Source organism: Xenopus laevis, chromosome 1L (assembly GCF_017654675.1).
Source record: "Xenopus laevis strain J_2021 chromosome 1L, Xenopus_laevis_v10.1, whole genome shotgun sequence".
NCBI classification, from domain to species: domain Eukaryota; kingdom Metazoa; phylum Chordata; class Amphibia; order Anura; family Pipidae; genus Xenopus; species Xenopus laevis.
In genome coordinates this window covers 14,554,556-14,578,575 of record NC_054371.1, presented here as the reverse complement: position 1 = coordinate 14,578,575, position 24,020 = coordinate 14,554,556, and the positions used below count along the sequence as shown (strand labels likewise).

At 40.3% G+C, this 24,020-nt stretch overlaps 1 protein-coding gene across 4 annotated transcripts; it reads right to left on the bottom strand.

Annotated features, from left to right (window-relative positions):
* Positions 1–12,183: 12,183 nt before the first annotated feature.
* Positions 12,184–24,003, bottom strand: LOC108697132 (pantothenate kinase 2, mitochondrial). 4 transcript variants are annotated; one of them, XM_041587246.1, is made up of 7 exons: positions 23,731–23,856; positions 20,995–21,347; positions 18,390–18,643; positions 18,072–18,248; positions 17,217–17,340; positions 14,993–15,118; positions 12,184–12,783 (listed from the first exon to the last, which is right to left on the bottom strand). In XM_041587246.1, exons 2-7 carry the CDS (start codon positions 21,151–21,153, stop codon positions 12,730–12,732), a joined length of 894 nt encoding a protein of 297 aa, XP_041443180.1. In that variant the 5' UTR covers positions 21,154–21,347; positions 23,731–23,856; the 3' UTR covers positions 12,184–12,729. The 4 variants fall into 4 exon arrangements, with proteins under 4 accessions (XP_041443180.1, XP_041443185.1, XP_018082504.1 ...); XM_041587251.1 differs by lacking the exon at positions 23,731–23,856 and adding an exon at positions 23,004–23,163; XM_018227015.2 differs by having other exon boundaries at positions 12,185–12,783; positions 23,742–24,003.
* Positions 24,004–24,020: the final 17 nt, after the last annotated feature.

Sequence of the window (24,020 nt, the reverse complement as noted above, 5' to 3'; positions counted from 1 at the left end):
GGCACAAGGCTGCAGGCTGAGTTATACAGGGAACTCTGAGTATCACTCATGTATTATAAGGGATAATATACCCCCTACTGTAAATTATAAGGATATTAGAAGTCACTGAGGGGTTGTTCTGTGACCATATAAAGACACAAGGCTGCAGGCTGAGTTATACAGGGAACTCTGAGTGGATAATGTACCACCTTCTGTAAATGAAAATATAAAAAACCACTGAGGTAAATATACAGTATCCTATAGATATGTTGTTTCATATGGGGATAAAAACAAATTAATTTGACAGTTAGACACCCTTTTAAAAGTTGGTTGACTTGCTTCTCAGTTCCTGTATCATTTATCATCAGTCAGTCAGTCTCTGTGGTTTGGAAAATATATCAGTGTAATCGTGTAAACAGCGAGGCTTGTGTTGCAAGTGTCCCTACTGGAGGTGGGTGTGTTCCTATGGCTGTTCTGCAATTGGATGGGAAAATAACGCACGTATGTGTGTGTCTGTAGGGCATGTGAAAAATCAGGTACACCCTATAGGAATTGTTTTAGAATGTATTTTAACATACAGATCAGTTCAACAATACCTATTAACATTTTGTAGCCCACTGTTTAATTAAAGGACTGGAACATCAAAAAATTAAATTGTTTCAAAGTAATAAAAATATAATGCAGGGTTGCCCTGCACAAGTAAAACTGGTGCGTTTGCTTCAGAAACACTACTATAGTTCATATAAACAAGTTGCTGTGTAGCCATGGGGGCAGCCATTCAAGCACAGGATACACAGTAAATAACAGATAAGTACTACTATAGTTCATATAAACAAACTGCTGTGTAGCCATGGGGGCAGCCATTCAAGCACAGGATACACAGTAGATAACAGATAAGTACAACTATAGTTTATATAAACAAGTCACTGTGTAGCCATGGGGGCAGCCATTCAAGCACGATACACAGTAGATAACAGGTAAGTACTACTATAGTTTATATAAACAAGCTGCTGTGTAGCCATGGGGGCAGCCATTCAAGCACAGGATACACAGTAGATAACAGATAAGTACTACTATAGTTTATATAAACAAGCTGCTGTGTAGCCATGGGGGCAGCCATTCAAGCACAGGATACACAGTAGACAACAGATAAATACTACTATAGTTTATATAAACAAGCTGCTGTGTAGCCATGGGGGCAGCCATTCAAGCACAGGATACACAGTAGATAACAGGTAAGTACTACTATAGTTTATATAAACAAGCTACTGTGTAGTCATGGGGGCAGCCATTCAAAGGAGAAAATGCTCAGGTTACACAGCAGATAACAAAGCTCTGTAGAACATAATGGTGTTATCTGTTATCCACTATTTACCCTGTGACATATAGTCTTTTTTCAATTTCCACCATTGCTACACAGCAGCTTGTTTATATAAACTATAGTAGTGTTTATGAAGCAAACACATCCGTTTTACCAGTGCAGGGCAACACTACATGACTTTAAATTTTTAATTGTTTTGGTGTTACTGTTCCTTTAAACTTGAATTTCTCATGTGGAAAAGTAAATAAAGCCCGACATTCATCACCAGCTCTAATACCTATAATAAAATGCAGGTGCAGCAGATGAGGGGCAAACGTTTGGAACACAAGTTTAGAGAGAGGATCTTGGAGGAACCTCAGACATTCAGTTTGGTTTTGTACTTTTTGTTGAAGGGCGCGGGACCACCAGGCCTAGACTGAAAGGGGTCTCTGAGGCCTTTTGAAAGAAGGTTATAGGTGTCTATGATTCTAAGAAGGGACGCCAATAAGATCCTCTACAACTGAAGAACATTTCAAACAAATACCAACTTGGCCAGGAGGTCCCAGCAAGTTTAGCGCAGCAACAGAACACAAGGGAGCAAATAGATTAAGGGTTTGCGTTTTCAAGGGTAAAAAAACTACAATTTTTCAATATTTGTTATACCCCGACTCTGAAAATCTGAAAATACTCTAAAACCTGTTGAGGGCAGAGGTCCCTTGAACCATTTGCAGATGTTAATAGCCTTCCTGATGTTCATATTTTTTTCAGTAGGTTTTGCTCGGACACTCGATCGATTCGAGTTTTTTTCCACCACTAGATCAATGACATTTCGGATTATTAAAGGGATTCTGTCATGATTTTTATTTCTAAATTACACTGCAAATAATTCACTCTACCATTTAAAATTAATTCCTGAACCAGCAAGTGTATTTAGTTGTAATATTGGTGTGCAGGCGCATCTCAGGTCATTTTGCCTGGTCATGTGCTTATAGGATAAGTACGCCTTTAAAATAAGTGAATGTAAAATTGATGAGGGTGCTATTCTAAGCAGTTTTGTAATTTACATTCATTATTTATTTTGCTTTAATTCCAAGATATTAAGGGATACATGTGCTGTTAATATGAATGAATTTTGTTACAACAGCGCCACCTGCTGGTCAGTTTCCCACCAGTCTGACCACCAAGTAGTCAAGGAAGTTGTCAGGAGAAAGAAAGAGGCTGCTCTCATGTTCTTCTGCTTAGGAATAAAATTAGAATCCTTTCTCAAACCTTTCCTAAGCAAAAGAACATCAGAGCAGCCTCTTTCTTTCTCCTGACAACTTCCTTGACTACTTGGTGGTCAGACTGGTGGGAAACTGACCAGCAGGTGGCGCTGTTGTAACAAAATTCATTCATATTAACAGTACATGTGACACTTAATATCTTGGAATTAAAGCAAAATAAATAATGACTGTAAATTACAAAACTGCTTAGAATAGCACTCTCATCAATTTTACATTCACTTATTTTCAAGGTTTACTTATCCTTTCAGAAAGAGCCAGCACTTTAGGATGGAACTGCTTTCTGGCAGGCTGTTGTTTCTCCTACTCAATGTAACTGAATGTGTCTCAGTGGGACCTGGATTTTACTATTGAGTGCTGTTCTTAGATCTACCAGGCAGCTGTTATCTTGTGTTAGGGAGCTGCTATCTGGTTACCTTCCCACTGTTCTGTTGTTAGGCTGCTGGGGGGGGGAGAAAGGGAGGGGGGTGATATCACTCCAACTTGCAGTACAGCAGTAAAGAGTGACTGAAGTTTATCAGAGCACAAGTCACATGACTTGGGGGCAGCTGAGAAACTGACAATATGTCTAGCCCCATGTCAGATTTCAAAACTAAATATAAAAAAAACCTGATTACTCTTTTAAAAAACAGATTTCAGTGCAGAATTCTGCTGGAGCAGCACTATTAACTGATGTGTTTTGAAAAAATAAAACGTCAGGGTTCTTTTTTTTCACCTGTAGTAAATTAAGTAGCCACTGATGGGCCGCTTGTTCCCTGCATGAATCACTGCAATTATAGCGTCGTGATTGCCGAGCGCACCGGCTAGAATGAACTTTTCATGTCGTCGGTGCGAAGAGCACTTGTTCTGTGATTGTCGTGAGTCACCGAGTGCTCCATGTAACGGCTGAGAAGCATTTACGTAAGGGACGGACGCACGCTGTGCTGCACATTACACCTGGAAATGACAAAGGACATTACAGGCTTAATACAAGTGATTGGGGTCAGGCAAAGACAAAACGTCTCCATTTTACTTCTTATTATCATTAAAGGAGAACTAAACCTTAGAAATGAATGTGGCTAAAAATACCATATTTTATATAGTGAACTTATTGCACGAGGCTAAAGTTTGAGCTTGTCAATAGCAGCAATGATCCAGGACTTCAAACTTGTCACAGGGGGTCACCATCTTGGAAAGTGTCTGTGACACTCACATGCTCAGTGGGCTCTGATTGGCTGTTGAGAAGCTAAGCTTAGGGCTCGTCACTAATTATCCAGCAGAAAATGAGCTTCCCTGGCTGTAATATAAGCTGATGCTACAGGTTTGCTGATTATTAAATTCTGATGCTAATTGCACTGGTTTCTGTGCTGCCATGTAGTAATTATGTGTATTAATTACTAATCAGCCTTATATTGTGACATTTCTATTCTATGTGTACTGTATATTGTGAGTGGGTCCAGGCCCGGACTGGCAATCTGTGGGTTCTGGCAAATGCCAGAGGGGCTGCTATAAGGTTCCATAGAAAGTCAGTATTTAGTGGGCTGGTGGGGGCTGTTTGGGCCTCTACGTGGGCTGTTTGGGCCTCTGTGTACCTGAAATGCCAGGGCCTATTTTAATTCTCAGTCCGGACCTGAGTGGGTCCCTAAGCTCAGTAAGTGACAGCAGCACAGAGCATGTGCAGTGAATCAGCAGAAAAGAAGATGAGGAGCTACTGGGGCATCTTTGGAGACACAGATCTTTACTGCTAAAGGGCTGTGGTTGCCTTGGGCTGGTACAGAAGCACAAAACATCATGTACAACATTTCTAGCTACTTTTTTAGTTAGGCTTTAGTTCTCCTTTAAGCCGCAGGTCAAATACTGGCGAGAGTGCAACATTGAAGTAAAGCTGAATGAAAGGTTTAAGGAACTGAAACCTAATGAAATATAACAGATCAGTCCATCAATATATGAGCTACTGATTTTTTTTATTTTTACAAAAAAAGAATTTTCCAGTGATTCGGTTAATTTTAACAAAATAAATAAAATTAAACCCACATCCAAAAGCTTCCAGATACACCATGTTAAAGAGGTTATTCACCCTTTAGTATGATGTGGAAAGCGATATAGCAATTGGCAACTGGTTTCAATTTTTTGTGATTTATTTAGCTTTTTATTCAGCAGCTCTCCAGTTTGCCATTTCAGCAATCTCGTTGCTAGGGTCCAGATTACCCTAACAACCATACATTGATTTGAATAAGAGACTGAAATATGAATAGGAGAGGCCTGAATATAATGGCGAGTAATACAAATTAGCAATAACAATACATCTGTAGCCTTAGGGTTAGTTCACACGAGGAGATTCGAGGAGATTTTGTCGCCTGGCGACTAATTGCCTTGTCTTCTGAGCGACAATCTCCCCAAACTGCCTCAGCGTGTTTTCCCATAGGCTATAAAGCACACGCGGCGATGCGTTTTCCATAGTCGCCTGAAGTTGCCTCTTTCCAGCTTTCTAATGGGGGGTCACTGACCCCATCTTAAAAACAAATAGTCTGTAAGGCTACACATTTATTGTTATTTTTACTTTTTATTACTCGTCTTTCTATTCAGTCGTCTCCTATTCATATTCCAGTCTCTTATGCAATTCAGTGCATGTTTTTTATTATTTGTCTTTTTTGAGTTATTTAGCTTTTTATTCAGCAGCTCAGCAGGTTGCGATTTCAGCAGTGGGTTGCTAGGATCCTAATTACCCTAGCAACCATGAATTGATGAGACTGGAATAAGAATAGGAGAGGACCTGAATCGAAAGCTGAGTAATAAAAATTTGCAATAACAATACATTTGTAGCCTTACAGAGCATTTGTTTTTAGATGGGGTCAGTGACCCCCATTTGAAAGCTGAGAAGAATCCAAAGACAAATAATGAAATAACTATAAAAATAAATAAATAATGAAGTTGCTTAGAATTGGGCATTCTGGAACATACTAAACGTTACTTTAAAGGACAACTAAACCCTTAATAAAAAAAAACCTACCTCCCAACCCTACATTGACCCCCTCTTTGCTCCCCCCCAGCCTAGCTGTTACCCTGGTTAATGCCCCTAACTCTTTACTTACCCCTCAGTGCATATTCAGGGAATTGGGGAGTTCACAGGCGCCATCTTCTGGCACTTCGCTAATCTTCAGGTCTTCTTCCTTTATTATGGCGCCTGTGAACTACGATGCCCTGAATCTGCGTCAAGGGGTAAGTAAAATTTAATTAAGGTTTGAATTCTCCTTTAAGGGTGAACCACCCCTTTAAATGAACAGTAACACCAAAAAATGAAAGTGTTTTAAAGTAATGAAAATATCATGTAGTGTTGTCCTGTACTGGTAAATTGGATGTGTTTGCTTTAGAAACACTATTATGGTTTATATAAACAAGCTGCTGTGTAGCCATGGGGGCAGCCATTCAAGCACAGGATACACAGTAGATAACAGATAAGTACTACTATAGTTTATATAAACAAGCTGCTGTGTAGCCATGGGGGCAGCCATTCAAGCACAGGGTACACAGTAGATAACAGATAAGTACTACTATAGTTTATATAAACAAGCTGCTGTGTAGCCATGGGGGGAGCCATTCAAGCACAGGATACACAGTAGATAACAGATAAGTACTACTATAGTTTATATAAACAAGCTGCTGTGTAGCCATGGGGGCAGCCATTCAAGCACAGGATACACAGTAGAAAACAGATAAGTACTACTATAGTTTATATAAACAAGCTGCTGTGTAGCCATGGGGCTGCCATTCGAGCACAGGATACACAGTAGATAACAGATAAGTACTACTATAGTTTATACAAACAAACGGCTGTGTAGCCATGGGGGCAGCCATTCAAGCACAGGATACACAGTAGATAACAGATAAGTACTACTATAGTTTATATAAACAAGCTGCTGTGTAGCCATGGGGGCAGCCATTCAAGCACAGGATACACAGTAGATAACAGATAAGTACTACTATAGTTTATATACGTTTCTGTTATCTACTGTGTATCCTGTGCTTGAATGGCTGCCCCCATGGCTACACAGCAGCTTGTTTATATAAACTATACTAGTACTTATCTGTTATCTACTGTGTATCCTGTGCTTGAATGGCTGCCCCCATGGCTACACAGCAGCTTGTTTATATGAACTTTAGTAGTATTTCTGAAGCAAACACACCAGTTTTAACAGTACAGGGCAACACTACATGATATTTTTATTACTTTAAAACAAATACATTTTTTGATGTTACAAAGCAGCAGAGCAGCTGCTTCCTAAAACCTAAAACCCTTGGTGTGGGAAGGTAGATGTCCAAATACTTTTGACCATATGGTGTATACGCTTCATTACACAACTGCAAGATACATTACACAAGTTTTCTATTCCAGCCCCCCCCCCTCCTGTGCAGGTTCTAACAAAATCTTTTATCCCGTGTGTGATGCTGCTGGGACATTTTCCATTCACTAGTAGAATAAGAGAAAGCATGAGTGTGGTCATGCAGCAATGGTGTGATAGTATCTACTGTACATCATGTAGCACATAGTGTTTGTATGAGACTAACAGGAAACCATTACTATGGATAGAATTGCAGTGCTACAATATGCAAAATAATTCAAAGTGCCATAACATTGGTTAATATATTTAATACCCTCAGGGTTAATATCAGACAAAAAGAATGAGCCCTGGCCAAACATGCTAGATCCTCAACCCAGGGCCCTCCAGCACTTACCAAATTATAACTCACAGCTGCCCAAGGTCCAAAAATATCCAACCTTCAAGGTAGCACACAACAACCTGAGTATTAGTACTGTCTCCAAAGATGCCCCAGTAGCTCCCCATCTTCTTTTCTGCCAATTCACTGCACATGTTCTGTGCTGCTGTCACTTACTGAGCTTAGGGACCCACTCACAATATACAGTACACATAGAATAGAAATCTGACAGTATAAGGCTGATTAGTAATTAATACAGATAATTACTACATGGCAGCACAGAAACCAGTGCAATTAGCATCAGAATTTAATAATCAGCAAACCTGTAGCATCAGCTTATATTACAGCCAGGGAAGCTCATTTTCTGCTGGATAATTAGTGACGAGCCCTAAGCTTAGCTTCTCAACAGCCAATCAGAGCCCACTGAGCATGTGAGTGTCACAGACACTTTCCAAGATGGTGGCCCCTTGTGACAAGTTTGAAGTCCTGGATCATTGCTGCTATTGACAAGCTCAAACTTTAGCCTCGTGCAATAAGTTCACTATATAAAATATGCCATTTTTAGCCACATTCATTTTTAGGGTTTAGTTCTCCTTTAATGGCTCCATAAGTAGATGCTTGCAAGCCCTGTATGTATCTACTTATGAAGCCAGTAAAGAAACAGTCAAGTATAAAAATAAAAACTGGGTAAATAGATAGAAACATTTTTTATTTTGCACAACCTAATATCCACAAATGTAATGTATAAAGGCTGGAGTGACTGGATGTCTAACATAATAGTCCGAACACTACTTCCTGCTTTTCAGCTCTCTTGGTTTCCACTAATCAGTGACTTGAGGGGGGGGCACATAGGTCATAACTGTAGCTTTTGAATCTGAGCTGAATGCTGAGGATTAATTGCAAACTCACTCAAGAGTTATGTCCCATGTGGCCCCCCTTATAGTCACTGACTAACTCAGAGTTAGAGAGCTGAAAAGCAGGAAGTAGTGTCCTGGCTATTATGTTACACATCCAGTCACTCCAGTCTTTATACATTACAAATTTGGCTAACTAACTATATTAGATACATTTTTTATTTTGCACAGCCTATTTATTTACCGGTTTTTATTTTTATACTGAACTGTTCCTTTAAAGCGCTAATACTCAAGTTGCGGTGTGCTATGGTGTACCTTGAACTTTGGACGTTTATTTTTATGGCACAGACACTGCCAAAGTATCCACTGACAGACAATACATCCCATAAACACGGGTAAATTAAAAACATCGGCCTGACACAAGTGAGACAGATTGTTCTCCAGAAATAAAGACTTTTTTCAATTGCTTATTTTTTTACAATTTTTCCAAAATCTAAGTTTAAATTTTACGGTTCCTGTCTCTGGTGTTTCAGTCTGGCAGCTCAGTAATTCAGGTGCAGATTCTGAGCGGTTGCAATTTTTCAACATTTAGTTGATACATTTCTCAGCAGGATCTTTCCCTTTAAAGGGATTGTTCACCTTCCAACACTTTTTTCGGTTCAGTTGGTTTCAGACAGTTCACCAGGAATAAAGATTTCTATTATCTATGTGTGACCGTTCTTCTAATACTGAAGTGTTAAGTTTAATTTTCCACCATCTAAAGAAGCTCTGGGAGGGGGGGTCGCCGACCCTTAAACCTGTTCTTCATTGATACATTTAGTCGATACCTTCCAACACTTTTTTCGGTTCAATTGGTTTCAGACAGTTCACCAGAAATAAAGATTTCTATTATCTATGTGTGACCGTTCTTCTAACACTGAAGTGTATGTTTAATTTTCCACCATCTAAAGAAGCTCTGGGAGGGGGGTCGCCGACCCTTTAACCTGTTCTACATTGATACATTTAGTCGATACATTTCCTCTTTATTCCTGCTGAGCAGAATCCCTGAGTTTCATTAAAGGCAGCTGTTAGAATTGATACAGTAGTTGCTGATACTCCACAGATGCTGCTGAGAAATGTAACACCTAAATGTTGTACCTGAATTATTGAGCTGCCAGACTCAAACACCAGAGACAGGAACACTGAATTTTATACTTAGATTTTGGAAAAACTGTAAAAAATAAATAATGGAAAGTAAGTCTTTATTTCTGGTGAACAATCTGAAAACAACTGAACCTAAAAAATGTTTGGAAGGTGAACATCTCCTTTAGAGCAAAGACACACGCTGCTATTTCGGGAGATTAGTCCCCAGCGACAAATCTCTCCCAACTGCCTTCTCGCAGTTTAGAATATAAATCACTGGAGGCATGGCACTCGGATCGCTTTGGCTTTCCGAAGTCGCCCGAAGTTTCCTTGTGATGCAACTTTGGAAAACAAACCGTTCCAAGTGCCATCCTGCTGGCAATTTACATTCTAGCCGGCGGGAAGGCAGTTTGGGGAGATTAGTCGCCCGAAGAAGCGATTTGTCGTGTGTCTCTGCTAGAGTCCTGCAGCGGGTAGGGTACCCGCAAAAACTAGGGGTAACTTGCAGGTACAAGTTTTGGGAGCGGGTTTAGACACGGGTCGGCGGTTCTCTGGGTTTTACTGATCACGCCTACTTCCAATGATGTCACTTCTGGTTTACGACAGCACTTCCTGTTTTACTCTTTTTCCTAATCAAGCCAACTTCTATTGATATCACTTCCGGTTTATAATGACAGCACTTTATGTTTCTTGATGGTCAGCAGGTCGTGGATTGGGTTGCGCATAAGGTACTTGTGGGTCGGGTAGTGGGTCCAAGCGGGTAAGTATGCGTGTTTGGTTTAACAAATTGGTTACGCGCAGTACTTTAGTCTCTGCCCTGAACACAGAGATTCTGCTCAGCAGGAAAGATATGTATCAACTAAATGTATTTAGATCAGTTTAGAATGTTGGAGACCCCTCCCACGAGCAAGGTCCAAGTGAAATTAAGACTTTACAATTCAATATTAGAAATACGGTCACACGATGGAAACCTAATTGGAAAAATACTTTATTTCTGGTGAACTATCTGAAAGCAACTGAACTGAAAAAAGTGTTGGAAGGTGTTGCAGATTGCTGCCCTGTCCTCATTACGTCAGGGTATGGATGCACTAAAATAATGATGCCTTGCTATACGCATACAGTACTGCAGCTTTACCACATACCATGTCCAGTGAATAATTAATTAAATATAAAGACATCACCTCCTGTTGGCTGTCCAATTCCTTTGGACCAGGACTCTCTGTTTAGACCCTCAAATGCCTTTGGGGAAAAAAAGGTGGTTGTTAAAAGACTCATTGTAGCTAAAGCCTGTTTGTACCTTTAAAGAAGGAAAGGTTAAACTAAGTCAGCTTTATCAGAAAGGTCTATATAAATACACCAGTAAACCTTCAAAGTAATGCTGCTCTGAGTCCTCTGTCAAAAGAAACAGCACATTTCTTTCCTTCTATTGTGTACTCATGGGCTTCTGTATCACACTTCCTGTTTTCACCTTAAACCTCCAGGGCTAGGGCTTGAGCATGCTCAGTTTGCGCCTCTCTCCCTCCCTGCTGTAATCTGAGCCCAGAGCTATGAGTGAGCAGGGAGAGACTCAAGCAGGAAGTGATGTCACACCAAGCTAATATGGCAGCTGCTATCCTAAACAAACAGAGAGCTTCGAGAGCTGTTTACTCAGGTATGGTAAAGCATTCTGCAGAATAAATATAGTGTTATTGCTTGCACTATTGGCAATAAACTGCTTCAGTAGCTTTCCTTCTCCTTTAAGGGTAGCCCCCAGCTGCAGCTAGCTTACTATTACCCGTCATCCTTGAGGTTAAGAAAGGTGCTTCTTGCATTCACACTAGATTGCGCTCAGTGAAATTTATAATCAACCCCATTCAAAGCTTTTTCAGTAATAAAATAAAAATGTGTTTATTAAACACGCAGTAAAATGTAGGTTAACATTTCCAGGTTGGTGGTTGCTTTTTAAAGAGAACATACATACAGTGTTTAGATATCTCTTTCCTGAGAAACCGATACTTGCAAAGTTAGTGCATTAAATTGGATGTTCCAGCGTCAGGTTTGGTCTATTCCTGCAAACATAACAATGTGGAAAGGAATGAGGGACAGGAGTTAATTATAGGACATTATTTTGGTATACGAGGGACAGTGTCAGCGCTATTTGAATCAACACAATAAGAGGAAAATAAATGTGCAAAAGGCTTTCATACAAAAAAAAAAAAACATTAAAGGGGAACTATCGTGAAAATGAAAATTTAATATACTTTAAAACTTTCTAAATAAAATCAATTAAAAATTCTGCATTGTTTTGGAAATAATCAAGTTTAGCTTCACTATTCTTCTCTCAGCATCTGTTTCTCTTCATTCTGTCTTCATGCAGCAGTTGGGTGTCAGATGAATGATCCAATATATCTTATAGGGGGGTTCCTTTTGTCCACAAGATATATTAGAGTTCACTATTAGGGATGCACCGAATCCACTATTTTGGATTTGGCCGAACCCCCGAATCCTTTGATAATACCGAACCAAATCCTAATTTGCATATGCAGATAAGGGGAAAACATTTTTTACTTCCTTGTTTTGTGAGAAAAAGTCACGTGATTTCCCTCCCCGACCCTAATTTGCATATACAAATTAGGATTCGGTTCAGTCAGGTAGAAGGATTCGGCCAAATCCAAATCCTGCTGAAAAAGGCTGAATCCTGAGCCGAATCCTGGATTCGGTGCATCCCTACTATTAGGATCAACAGAAATACTGTCTCTCTACATGCAGGATTTGTGCAAAAGGCAGTTATTTTTTGTTTAGATTTTGTACTGGAATAAGTTATTTGAGTGAGCTCTAATACATCTGCTAGGAAAGGAAGTCCCCCTATAAGATATATTGGACTGTCAGTGAATATCTGACACCCAACTGCTGCATGAAGACAGAATGAAGAGAAACAGATGCTGAGAGAGGGATAGTGAAGATAAACTTGATTATTTCAGATTTTTTAATTGATTGTATTTAGAAAAGTTTCTTACTTCAGCATGAGGAAGCTTATATTACGTTTTCATTTTTACGATAGTTCTCCTTTATTAAACTGTGAGAAAAGACAAATGACATCTTGCTCAAAGGAGTGAGCAGATAACGAATACCCTAATATTACTGGATTCTGTAACAGTAAAGAAAAAAACATGAAATCACAAAGCCGCCAATATGTTACGATGGCCATAAACAGGCGGAGTTGGAAGATCCAAGGCAGAAGCACATTGGCCACTGTGATGGCCTATCAAATGAGCAGCTCTTTGGATGTAAGGCCAGCTTTGCTTAATGCTGGAGGCATTAAAAATTGTGACCCTATATGAATTATGTGTATTATTTAAAATTAACATGTTGCATAACTAAAACTGCACTGTAAATCTCAATATTTACATAGGATCCATTCCATATGTTACAAACAACTCTTGCTCTGCCCAGCATGCGGTGCCAAGAAGCGTAGTGCTTGTAAACTGATTTTGTTCCATCCGCAGTCACTCCCGGACTTTCATGTTATTGTTGTCAGCAGCTCAAGAAGTGCCCCTACAGCTCCAAAGTAGCCCTGAAACACATGAAGACATAGAGAGGGCATTATTGCTGGGCAGGGAATGGAAGAACTGCGCAATCAATAGTCTTTCCACTGACGTCAATAAATACAAGCGGATACATTGGTAAAAGCTATTGTTAAACAGCAGTAGAAGATGCAGGTTAAACAGATACTGTCATGAGAAAAAACTTTTTTTCAAAATGCATCAGTTAACAGTAATTCTGCACTGAAATCAGGTTTCTCACATGGATTTAATTTTTAAAGCTGACATGGGGGCAGTTTTCCAGCTGCCCCCAGTCATGTGACCTTTTGCTCTGATAAACTTCAGTCACTAGTTATCAGAGTACCAAAATTGAAACAAAGTAACGGTGCACCTGCAAGTTAATTATAACAATTGTAGCAAACATATATATCTATTTGAGGAAATGCGAGGTACGATACATAATTACTTATGCCTCCCCCCTGCAAACCTCCAGTTAACTAGTTCAGGTGCTAAAGTGAATAGTAAATTAAAACACAACTTTTATTAAACTCATTTAAAAGATCACGCTACAAAGACTCATCATTAGGGGATCCTCCCCAATGAAGCTGGACCATGTCCATAAAAATACATATAACTTAAAAACACATAGGATGGATCAGTGGGGAAATAGTGCACTGATATCCAATCAGCCGCTATCACTATAAATATAGTCAAAAAGATAAATATATAGTCAGTAATGGGGTATATAAGTTATTCCCCTGCTTTTATCTGTATACATAAACAGGTAATGAGACACCCAGTGTTGATTCTGGTAATTAGTAATTCATTCAAATAAACCACGAAAAGATGGCACTTCCTTCTAATCACAGAACAATTGTATATTTAAGTAGCCAAAAAGAGTTTTGCTCCAAAAGCTGGTCAGAAGTCTAGCCAGCCCTCCCAGACCACCCTTCCATTTGTTACCCAGAGTGATTCTACCTAGCTACGTAGGGAGCAGATGGGAGCTGGTCCCCCACTGTCCACCTATGCCACTGCTGTACTGCAAGTTGAAGTAAAAGCACCGCCTCCCTTTCCCCCCCAGCAGCCTAACAACAGAACAATGGGAAGGTAACCAGATAGCAGCTCCCTAACACAAGATAACAGCTGCCTGGTAGATCTAAGAACAGCACATTCAGTTACAGCACATTCAGTTACATTGAGTAGGAGAAACAACAGCCTGCCAGAAAGCAGTTCCATCCTAAAGTGCTGGCTCTTTCTGAAATCACATGACCAGGCAAAATGACCTGAGATGCACCTACACACCAATATTACAACTAAAAAATACACTTGCTGGTTCAGGAATTAAATTTTATATTGTAGAGTGAATTATTTGCAGTGTAAACAATGTAATTTAGAAATAAAAACGAGATCATAAAAATCATAACAGAATCCTTTTAACGGAGAACCAAATCCCTTATTCATAGAAACCCCTACCCTACATAGTCCCCACCCCATGCTCCCCCCCAGCCTAGGTGTAAACTCCGGTAATTACCCTGAAATCTTCACTTAAGCTGGCCATAGATGTAAAGATCTTTAAAAGATATTTTCGTTATTGTGAGACCACGATTATCTCAAAACGATTGTTTAAAAGTACGATTTTTCCATCAACCAAAAAGACCATTTCAGGCGATATTGACAGGAAAACTGAGGGGAGCTGCCTGCTTGGCCCAGCAAACATAGATAGATTGCACTGGGACCGATACATTTTTTTAAACCTGGCGATCAATTTTCTGACAGAAAAATCGTAAGATGTACGATTGTTCAATTCCCACTAACTTCACGATAATTTGACGGATTGGTCGGATTTCAGTAAAATCGGTTGTTCACCAAAGAAAAATCTTTGCATCTCTTTGCAGATTCAGTGCAGTGGAGCTCACGGCGTCATCTTCTGGTGCTTCGGTAATCTTCGGGTCTTTTTCCTTCCCTTCGGCTATTTCCGTGACTTTCGGCAAATTCGCAGTTATTCAGGACGGGATATTGTTACAACTGCGCATGCGCCGATACGGCTCTTACTAGTGAACATTACCAAAGCGCTGAAGATGGCCCCCCTGTGTTGACTCTGAAACGAGGCTTAGGGGCATTTACTTGTATTAACACCTGTGCAGGGGGAGCAGGGAGGGGGAAAATGGGGGGTAGGGGTTTTTATTAGCAAGGGGTTTTAGTTATCCTTTAAAGAGGATTATCACCTTCATTGTAAATTACCTCGTGTTCAAGAAAGAAAGCCTTCAGCTGTCCTTTTGACCAGTACTCCAAGGCGTAAGCCAAAAGTTTAGTGGAAATGGTATTTATTCGAAGGAAGTTGCCCACAAATACCACTCTGTTAATGTTCTGGTAAGACAAAAGGATCGTTAATTAGCAGATTATGCTGCCTTGTGTAGCTCATGTGATTGGGCAGGAATGGTTTAACCACCACAGAAGGGTATAACCAGTGAGTGTGAATTCGGATTCATAAAGGAATGGAGAGATCAGGGGTATCATTGGTGAACTTTCTGTACATGAACAATGATTAAAATTAAATATATATATATATATATGTATATATGTAGAGGAATAAGATACCATGTAACAATAAAAATTAAATTTTTCACTAAAAGGGAGTGCTGGTTTGGAAACTATTGGTATATATATATATATATATATATATATATATATATATATATATATATATATATATATATATATATATATATATTTACTGTATATATATATATATATATATATATATATATATATCAATAATTGATCAGCACTCTCTTTCAGCTAGTGAACAAGGTGTTTTCTGTCAACACAGCATCGTAACCTGGATGGATATAGTGCTGTGTTGACAATAAACACTTCGTTCACTAGCTGAAAGAGAGTGCTTATCCTTTATTGATTTATATTATACACATTGATCTTGCACCTCTGCAACATGAAGGTTTGAGTGCGGACACCAGGAGCAATTTCTGTTTTTTTTTTTCAGGGGGTTATATATTAAGAGTGCTGCGGTTACCTTGTTTAGTATGTAAATTAAGCCTTGTCCACGTGCACCCAATAAGAAAGGTGAGGAGCGGCATTTCAGCTTGTTTGTTTAAAAATTTTATATTTTTTGGGGAGGTTTCTCTCTCCTTAAATGCTCGCTCTCCCAACCCCTCCTAATGATGTCTTTGGAAGACATCATGCTAAATAAAGAGAAAAGCAGGTATGGTCTGTCTCCCCCCAAAGGTAACACTATTTTTTTCACTTAGGATAGGACTGACGCATGGACACTGCCTTGACGGGCGCAACAGCTTATGCATGCTTTGTACAAACTTTGTAACTAAAAAAAGTGTCTTTTTTAAGAAAGTTACAGTTGTGCAAGAATATTTTTTCAGAGGTTAATATATTGAGAGTACTGGGGCTACCTTGTTAGTGTGTGTGTATATATATATATATATATATATATATATATATATATATATATATATATATATATATATATATATATATATATATATATATATATATATATATATATATATAATAAATTAGGTATGGAGAGGAAGAGACGAACAGATCTCTGCTCCTTCATAGCCCTGTACAATGCTGCTTGACATACATGATACAAGGCAGCACCGTAAAGAAGCTGAAAGCACAGAGCACAATTCACTCCATTTTGCATTTATTCCAGGGATTCCAGAAAGGCTCTGAAACGGCGGTGAAACTTACCTGAAAACATTTAGCTATAGTGTGGGATTTTGGGATACAGATGAAATATAATGGTTAACAGTTATTCTAGAAAATAAAATTCCAGGGCAAATTTCATTCCCCAAAAGGCTTAAAGGGGTTGTTCACCTTTTGATAAACGTTTAGTATGATGTCGAGACTAAATATTCTGAGACAATTTGCAATTGGTTTTCAAATTACCCTAGAAACCATGCACTGATTTGAATATGAGACTGGAATATGAATAGGAGAGGCCTGAATTGAAAGATGAATTATAAAAAGTAGCAATAACAATACATTTGTAGCCATACAGAACATTTGTTTTTTAGATGGGGTCAGTGACCCCCCCATTTGAAAGTTAGAAAAAAAATAATGATGAGACCAAATTGAAAATTGCTTAGAATTAGCCATTCTATAGCATACTAAAAATTAACAAATGAAAATATTATATAAGCTTCAGCATACTGAAATAAGAAACTTTCTAAATACATTTTGTTTTTACTAGAATCAGTTATTTGAGTGAAATAGCAGATGTATTAGAGCTCACTCAAATATCTGATTCCACTACAAACAAAATAACTGCCATCTCAGTAAGCTGAAGCTTACATTAATTTTTAATTTTCCCCTTTAAAGGTGAACCACCCCTTTAGCTAAGCATTTTCTTTCCAAAATCCTCTTGGTGTGTGCAGTGACAAAGGACTGAATTTGTGTGACTGAGCAGCTGACAGTTCTCCAGACTCACCTCATTGACCGCACACATCCTCGCTATGGAGCCAATATTATTTGTTATTGTGACCAGAGTTGCTCTGGCCAAGTCTTCTTTGGAAACTGAATCCCTTTTTTCTTTGCTCATCATATTTCCAAAACTAAAATGGAAACAAAGTAGACAAGAAACTGAGATTATATTTAGAAGACACGATCGAACAGGATACAATCCTCACAGCAATGGAACTAGTGATTTGGTCTAGTGCCTAATGAGTATGTTGTGATATAACTGTATGCATTGGAAATAACTGAAAATGTAAATATATATTGTCACAGCATACAGCGAGATACCAAAACACTATGCCAACATGTGTTCTAAACTCAGGTGAACAGGAACAAAGTTTGCTCATAGTCTGTACAGAGAGATCCCATAAAACTATGGCAGCATAGGTATTCCTTGTACTAAGCACAATTCAGCAGGAACAGTCCCCTAAGTTTGCTCATAGTCTGTACAGAGAGATCCCATAAAACTATGACAGCATAGGTATTCCCTGTACTAAGCACAATTCAGCAGGAACAGTCCCTAAGTTTGCTCATAGTCTGTACAGAGAGATCCGATAAAACTATGGCAGCATAGGTATTCCCTTGTACTAAGCACAATTCAGCAGGAACAGTCCCCTAAGTTTGCTCATAGTTTGTACAAAGAGATCCCATAAAACTATGGCAGCACAGGTATTCCCCTGTACAAAGCACAATTCAGCAGGAACAGCCCTTTACATTTGCTTATAGCCTGTACATGAATTACCATACAACTATGCCAGAATAGGTATTTCTCCTATAAAATTTAGCATGCACAGCCCTTTACATTATATAGATATATTACTCCTCTTACCTTGAAGCTACTGCATATCCTGGCAAACCAAACCGCTCATAATCTCCACCGTAAATGTCCCGTACAAGTTTATCCACATTTGTACTGTCTCCTAATGATGCCATTTCCAAAGCTTCTTCAAACGTTGAACAGCCGGTTAGTAGACAACAGAGACCGAAAAATGTGCCCCCTCCAAGACTGTAGAAAAAAACCCATCATTTTTAATTGATTGTATTTCGAAAGTATCTTATTTCAGTGTGCTGAAGCTTGTATTAAATTTTCAATTTAGCGATAGTTCCCCTTTTAATAGTCAAATACACAAGTGTTTGGGTAACTCACCTTGTGCCAGTGACCCGCTTGTAGTTATCCTTGGAATACACAGCCAGGATACTCACACCGGAGCCAATATTTACTAGAAGAAGGGGATATGGATTCTCTAGATTGTATGGAATTTTCTGGCACCTTTCAGGATCTTTGGGATTTTCCAGGGAAAAGCACTGCGACTGCCCGTTGAACCCGACCGAGTCTATAAACAGAACCCCTTTAATTAGGCAATCGATTTCGTCCAATTTCCAAAGTTCAAGGCCACTGACCTGAAACAAAAGCAGCAGCATTGTTAGGGAGTATTATATATATATATATATATATATATATATATATCTATATATCTATATATATCTTATCATATAATGTTATATAGTGAAATCTCCTCCATCAGTAACCCTTTATTATCTGGCTTACCCACGGATACACAATCTGTCTGTGTTCTACAGACACAACATAGCACACATCAGCTCCCTTACAGCCAAGATTCCAATCCCAACAACTTCTGTTAAAGTGGTGGCTCACCTTCAAATAAACTTTTAGTATGTTATAGAATGACCAATTCTAAATAACTTTTCAATTGGTTTTCATTATTTATAGTGTTTTCATTATTTGGCTACTTCTGATTCTTTCCAGCTTTCAAATGGGGGTCAATTTTGATTAATCATCTTTCTTTTTAGGTCCTCTTCTATTCATATTCCTGTCTCTTATTCAAAACAATGCATGGTTGCTTTGGTATTTTGGACCCTAGCAACTGATTGCTGAAATTACAAACTGGAGAGCTGCTGAATAAAAAAACGAAATAACTCAAACATCACAAATAATAGAAAATGAAAACCAATTGCAAATTGTCTCAGAATAACACTATCTACATCAGGGGTGCCCAGACTTTGTTACCCTGGGATCTACTCTCGACACCTGGCCCTCATCAGGAGATTTACCTTGATAGGGGGGGGGGAAAGAGGGGATCTGCAGAGTAGCCCTCCGTACTCAGACCAACAGCCCCACTCTCCCTCCCTCCATGCTGCTCTTCTCCTTTCCCTGCCTTCCCTTCGTTCTGCTCTTCTCCTCTCCCTGCCCTCCCTTTGTTCTGCTCACCTCTCAGTCCCTCCTTGCTGCTCTTCTCCTCTCCCTGCCTTCCCTTCGTTCTGCTCTTCTCCTCTCCCTGCCCTCTCTTTGTTCTGCTCACCTCTCCCTCCCTCCGTGCTGCTCTTCTCCTCTCCCTGCCTTCCCTTCGTTCTGCTCTTCTCTCCCTCCCTCCATGCTGCTCTTCTCCTCTCCCTCCGTGCTGCCCTTCTCCTCTCCCTGCCCTACATTTGTGCTGCCCTTCTCCTCTCCCTGCCCTACATTTGTGCTGCTATTCTCCTCTCCCTCCTTGCTGCTCATCTCTTCTCCCTCCCTCCTACTTGTCTCTTTTCTGTCCCTCTGTTCGTGCTGCACGTCTCCTCCTCTCCCTCTTCCCTCCCTCTGTACTGCTCGTCTCCTCCCCCGACGGAATCCCTTTGTGCTGCTCTTCTCCACACACTCGTTTAAATTGTAAGCGGTGCAAACAGACTTAGCGGATTTCGGCAAAGAACCATGTCTCCATTTTTAGCGAAAGTCTGTTGGCGCCACTTCAACACTTCTTAAAAGGGTTATTTGCCTTTAAATTAACTGTTAGTATGATGAAGAGAGTGATATTCTGAGACAATTTGCAATCGGTTTTCATTTTTTATTATTTGTGGTTTTTGGGTTATTTAGCTTTTTATTCAGCAGCTCTCCAGTTTGCAATTTCAGCCATCTTGTTGCTAGGGTTCAAATTCACCTAGCAACCATGTACTGATTTGAATAAGAGACTGGAATATGAATAAGAGAGGCCTGAATAGAAAGACGAGTAATAAAAAGTAGCAATAACAATAAATTTGTAGCCTTACAGAGTATTTGTTTTTTTAGATGGGGTCAGTGACGCCCATTTAAAAGCTGGAAAGAGTCAAAAGAAAAAGGTAAATAGCTATAAAAAATAAATAATGAAGATCAACTGAAAAGTTGCTTAGAATTGGCCATTCTATATTGTACTAAAAGTTACTTTTAATACCCCTTTAATGTGGAAGAGAGAGGAGGCTACTGCCTGTTTTGACTAAAATCCAGCTCCAGCTTCTCCAGTAGTGTGTTTGTGCGTGTGTGTATATATATATATATATATATACTGATAAAGTCATCGACTTCTATAACTAGGGAGTCTATAATTTCTGAATTTGGACAAAAACCAAATCCTTATCGGAAGAACTGAATTCTAATTAGCATTTTAAAGGAGAACTAAACCCTAAAAATTAATGTGGCTAAAAATGCCTTATTTTATATAGTGAACTTATTGCACCGGCCACAAAACATCATGTACAACATTTCTAGCTACTTCTTTAGTTAGGTTTTAGTTCTCCTTTAAAAGTTTAGAAAAATTCCAAAATCTGTATCTGAAAATGTGTCACCTTCCATTATCCAGTAAAGACATTTGGCTAAACCAAATTCTGGATTCAGTGCAATGAATTTGCATCTGAAAATGGATTGTGTTTCTGCAATGGGACAGGGATATTGAGTTGGAGGTAAAGCCATTGTACATACAAGGGTTAAACAACACGCTTACAGTCATGAAATCGCCTTCAAATTTGTAAGCTCCACCCCCTGTGGCACACAGTGACGTGTGAAGACTTGAGAAGTGTTTTTGCTGAGCCATCTGGAGAAAGACGGGCAAGTCGTGGGTTGGGAAGCGAATAAAATGTAAGTTGCCCTTCCGGCCGCGCATTGTGAGGTCCTTCAGCTCCAAGTGGACGTCCCGGATGCCAGTTTGCCCATAGGCCACATTGGAAGTCAAATATTTCCGGATGCTCTTTAGGTTTTCCACTTCCTCTTGTTCCTCTTCAGCAGTGATATCTCTGGGTTCAAAATAGACAAGTTTCACCAGTGTCCCACCAATATCCAAGCCAAACCAAGGAAAGGCTAGAACAAAGAAATAAAACCATTATAGAACCAGAATCTGAACCTTTCTTCTAACGAACGTAGAGGGATTGTTCACCTTGGAGTTAACTGTTAGTATGACCCAGAGAGGGATATTCTGAGACAATTTGCAGTTGGTTTTCATGTTTTATTATTTGTGTTTTTTCAGTTATTTAGCTTTTTATTCAGCAGCTCTTCAGTTTGCAGTTCCAGCACAAATTCATTTTCAAAAAATTTTTGAAAAGGGATAGTGTCATGGGAAAAAACATTTTTTTTCCAAATGAATCAGTTAATAGTGCTGCTCCAGCAGCGCTGCATTATTATCCCCAGGAGCGCTGCATTATTATCCCCAGGAGTGCTGCATTATTATCCCCAGGAGCGCTGCATTATTATCCCCAGGAGCGTTGCATTATTATCCCCAGGAGCGCTGCATTATTATCCCCAGGAGCGTTGCATTATTATCCCCAGGAATGCTGCATTATTATCCCCAGGAGCGCTGCATTATCCCCAGGAGCGCTGCATTATTATCCCCAGGAGTGCTGCATTATTATCCCCAGGAGCGCTGCATTATTATCCCCAGGAATGCTGCATTATTATCCCCAGGAGCGCTGCATTATTATCCCCAGGAGCGCTGCATTATTATCCCCAGGAATGCTGCATTATTATCCCCAGGAGCGCTGCATTATTATCCCCAGGAGCGCTGCATTATTATCCCCAGGAGCGCTGCATTATTATCCCCAGGAGCGCTAGATTATTATCTCCAGGAGCACTGCATTATTATCCCCAGGAGCGCTGCATTATTATCCCCAGGAGTGCTGCATTATTATCCCCAGGAGCACTGCATTATTATCCCCAGGAGTGCTGCATTATTATCCCCAGGAGCGCTGCATTATTATCCCCAGGAGCGTTGCATTATTATCCCCAGGAGCGCTGCATTATTATCCCCAGGAGCGTTGCATTATTATCCCCAGGAATGCTGCATTATTATCCCCAGGAGCGCTGCATTATTATCCCCAGGAGTGCTGCATTATTATCCCCAGGAGCGCTGCATTATTATCCCCAGGAATGCTGCATTATTATCCCCAGGAGCGCTGCATTATTATCCCCAGGAGCGCTGCATTATTATCCCCAGGAGCGCTGCATTATTATCCCCAGGAGTGCTGCATTATTATCCCCAGGAGCGCTGCATTATTATCCCCAGGAGTGCTGCATTATTATCCCCAGGAATGCTGCATTATTATCCCCAGGAGCGCTGCATTAACCCCAGGAGCGCTGCATTATCCTTCCTCCACCACCTTTACCTGATCCCTGTAGCATATGCTTCTCATTGACGCTGTCTGTAGTCTACCTGCCCACTCTAAGGTCTTTCCCCTAGATACAAGTATTATTCTCTTGCCCACATACCACAATTATTTCCCCTATAACTGTAATCCTCACTATTCTGACATTCTCATACAATACCTGACCTTGCACAGCCTGAGTTTTCCCTGTGTGACACTAGGACAATTTCTGCTTCCATGTTGTATTTCCCAGGAGCTACGATTATTGCTTCATTCATACATTAATACATATGTCTCGCTGTGATCCTTCCCGTTTGCCTGACTATCAGTATCTCTGATTAACCCGTGTGTTTGCTTCTCTGTCCTTGTAGTTACCCACCTCCTCCTGATCAGCTCGGTGCTATTTCTCTAGCAGGCCTGTCTAGTGATGCTCCCAATTTCAAGCAATTCTGCTGGAGAAGGTCCAGTACGTGTTTAGCAAAGACCCCTTGTATTGTCCCCTTACTATAAAGGGATGTCCACCTCCTTTCCATTTAACCTCACAACCCCAGGAACATATCATCATTTGGTCAGTAAATAGAACTTCCACAGCTCATCAGTCACATTCAGCCAATATTTACCCAAGTCTCAACTATCACTAAACATCCCACATATGTCAGTCTGCTACATCTACACTAACAAAGCTCACAGCTGTGTCTAATGGTATCTCCCCACTATCCCACCCTCTGCTCCCCCACAGCCCCACTCACTGCCACCTCCTGTCTGATATTCCCCAGCTCCCTCCCTCATTCTACTCTACCTGCTCCCCATTCCTCGGCACTTACACCCCAGTCACATTCCCCTTATCATAACAAACCATTCAATTCACTTAGTGCTTCTCAGCCCCTATATAATCTCACAGCAAAACTCATCCCCTCCCCTTAACAGATCCAACGCCCCGCCCCTCAACAGCTTAACCGCGCCCCTTTATCTCCAGGGTAACCAGTATCTCTACCTCCCCCACCAAAACCCAATTCCTTCTTCTCCCCATCCCCATATTCAGCCAATATGTCACCCTAATCGCCCATATCCCGCCCCTCTCTCCCGGCCCAGACTCCGCCTCCCACCTGTCACTTACGCGGTCTGTTCCTCCCCATGGATTCCAGGCGCTGCCTAGGCCGAGAACTCGAACTAAGCCTCTCCCGGGGAGCCCCAGCCGAAGCAAAAGGACCATCGGAGGCGCTGCTCTCCCGCCGAGAAGGATGATGCTCCTTCCCATCCCCGGTACTGTCAGGCCCAACCGGCCCATTCTGCGCCATCACTCCGCCAGCTCTCCTCAACAACACTGGCTTCTCACTACGCACGCGCCACCAGGAAGGTCTAACGCTACAACCAATCCCATCAGAGAGGATGTCGG

Bases quoted from the DNA above. Each gene is read 5' to 3' on its own strand.
- LOC108697132 (XM_018227015.2), bottom strand. From the start codon at position 23,922: ATGGCGCAGAATGGGCCGGTTGGGCCTGACAGTACCGGGGATGGGAAG. The intron at 21,348-23,741 runs GTAAGTGACAGG...TCTTTGTTCTAG, and splicing joins CATGGGGAGGAACAGACCGC to CCTTTCCTTGGTTTGGCTTG. The intron at 17,341-18,071 runs GTAAGAGGAGTA...TTTCCATTTTAG, and splicing joins GGATATGCAGTAGCTTCAAG to TTTTGGAAATATGATGAGCA.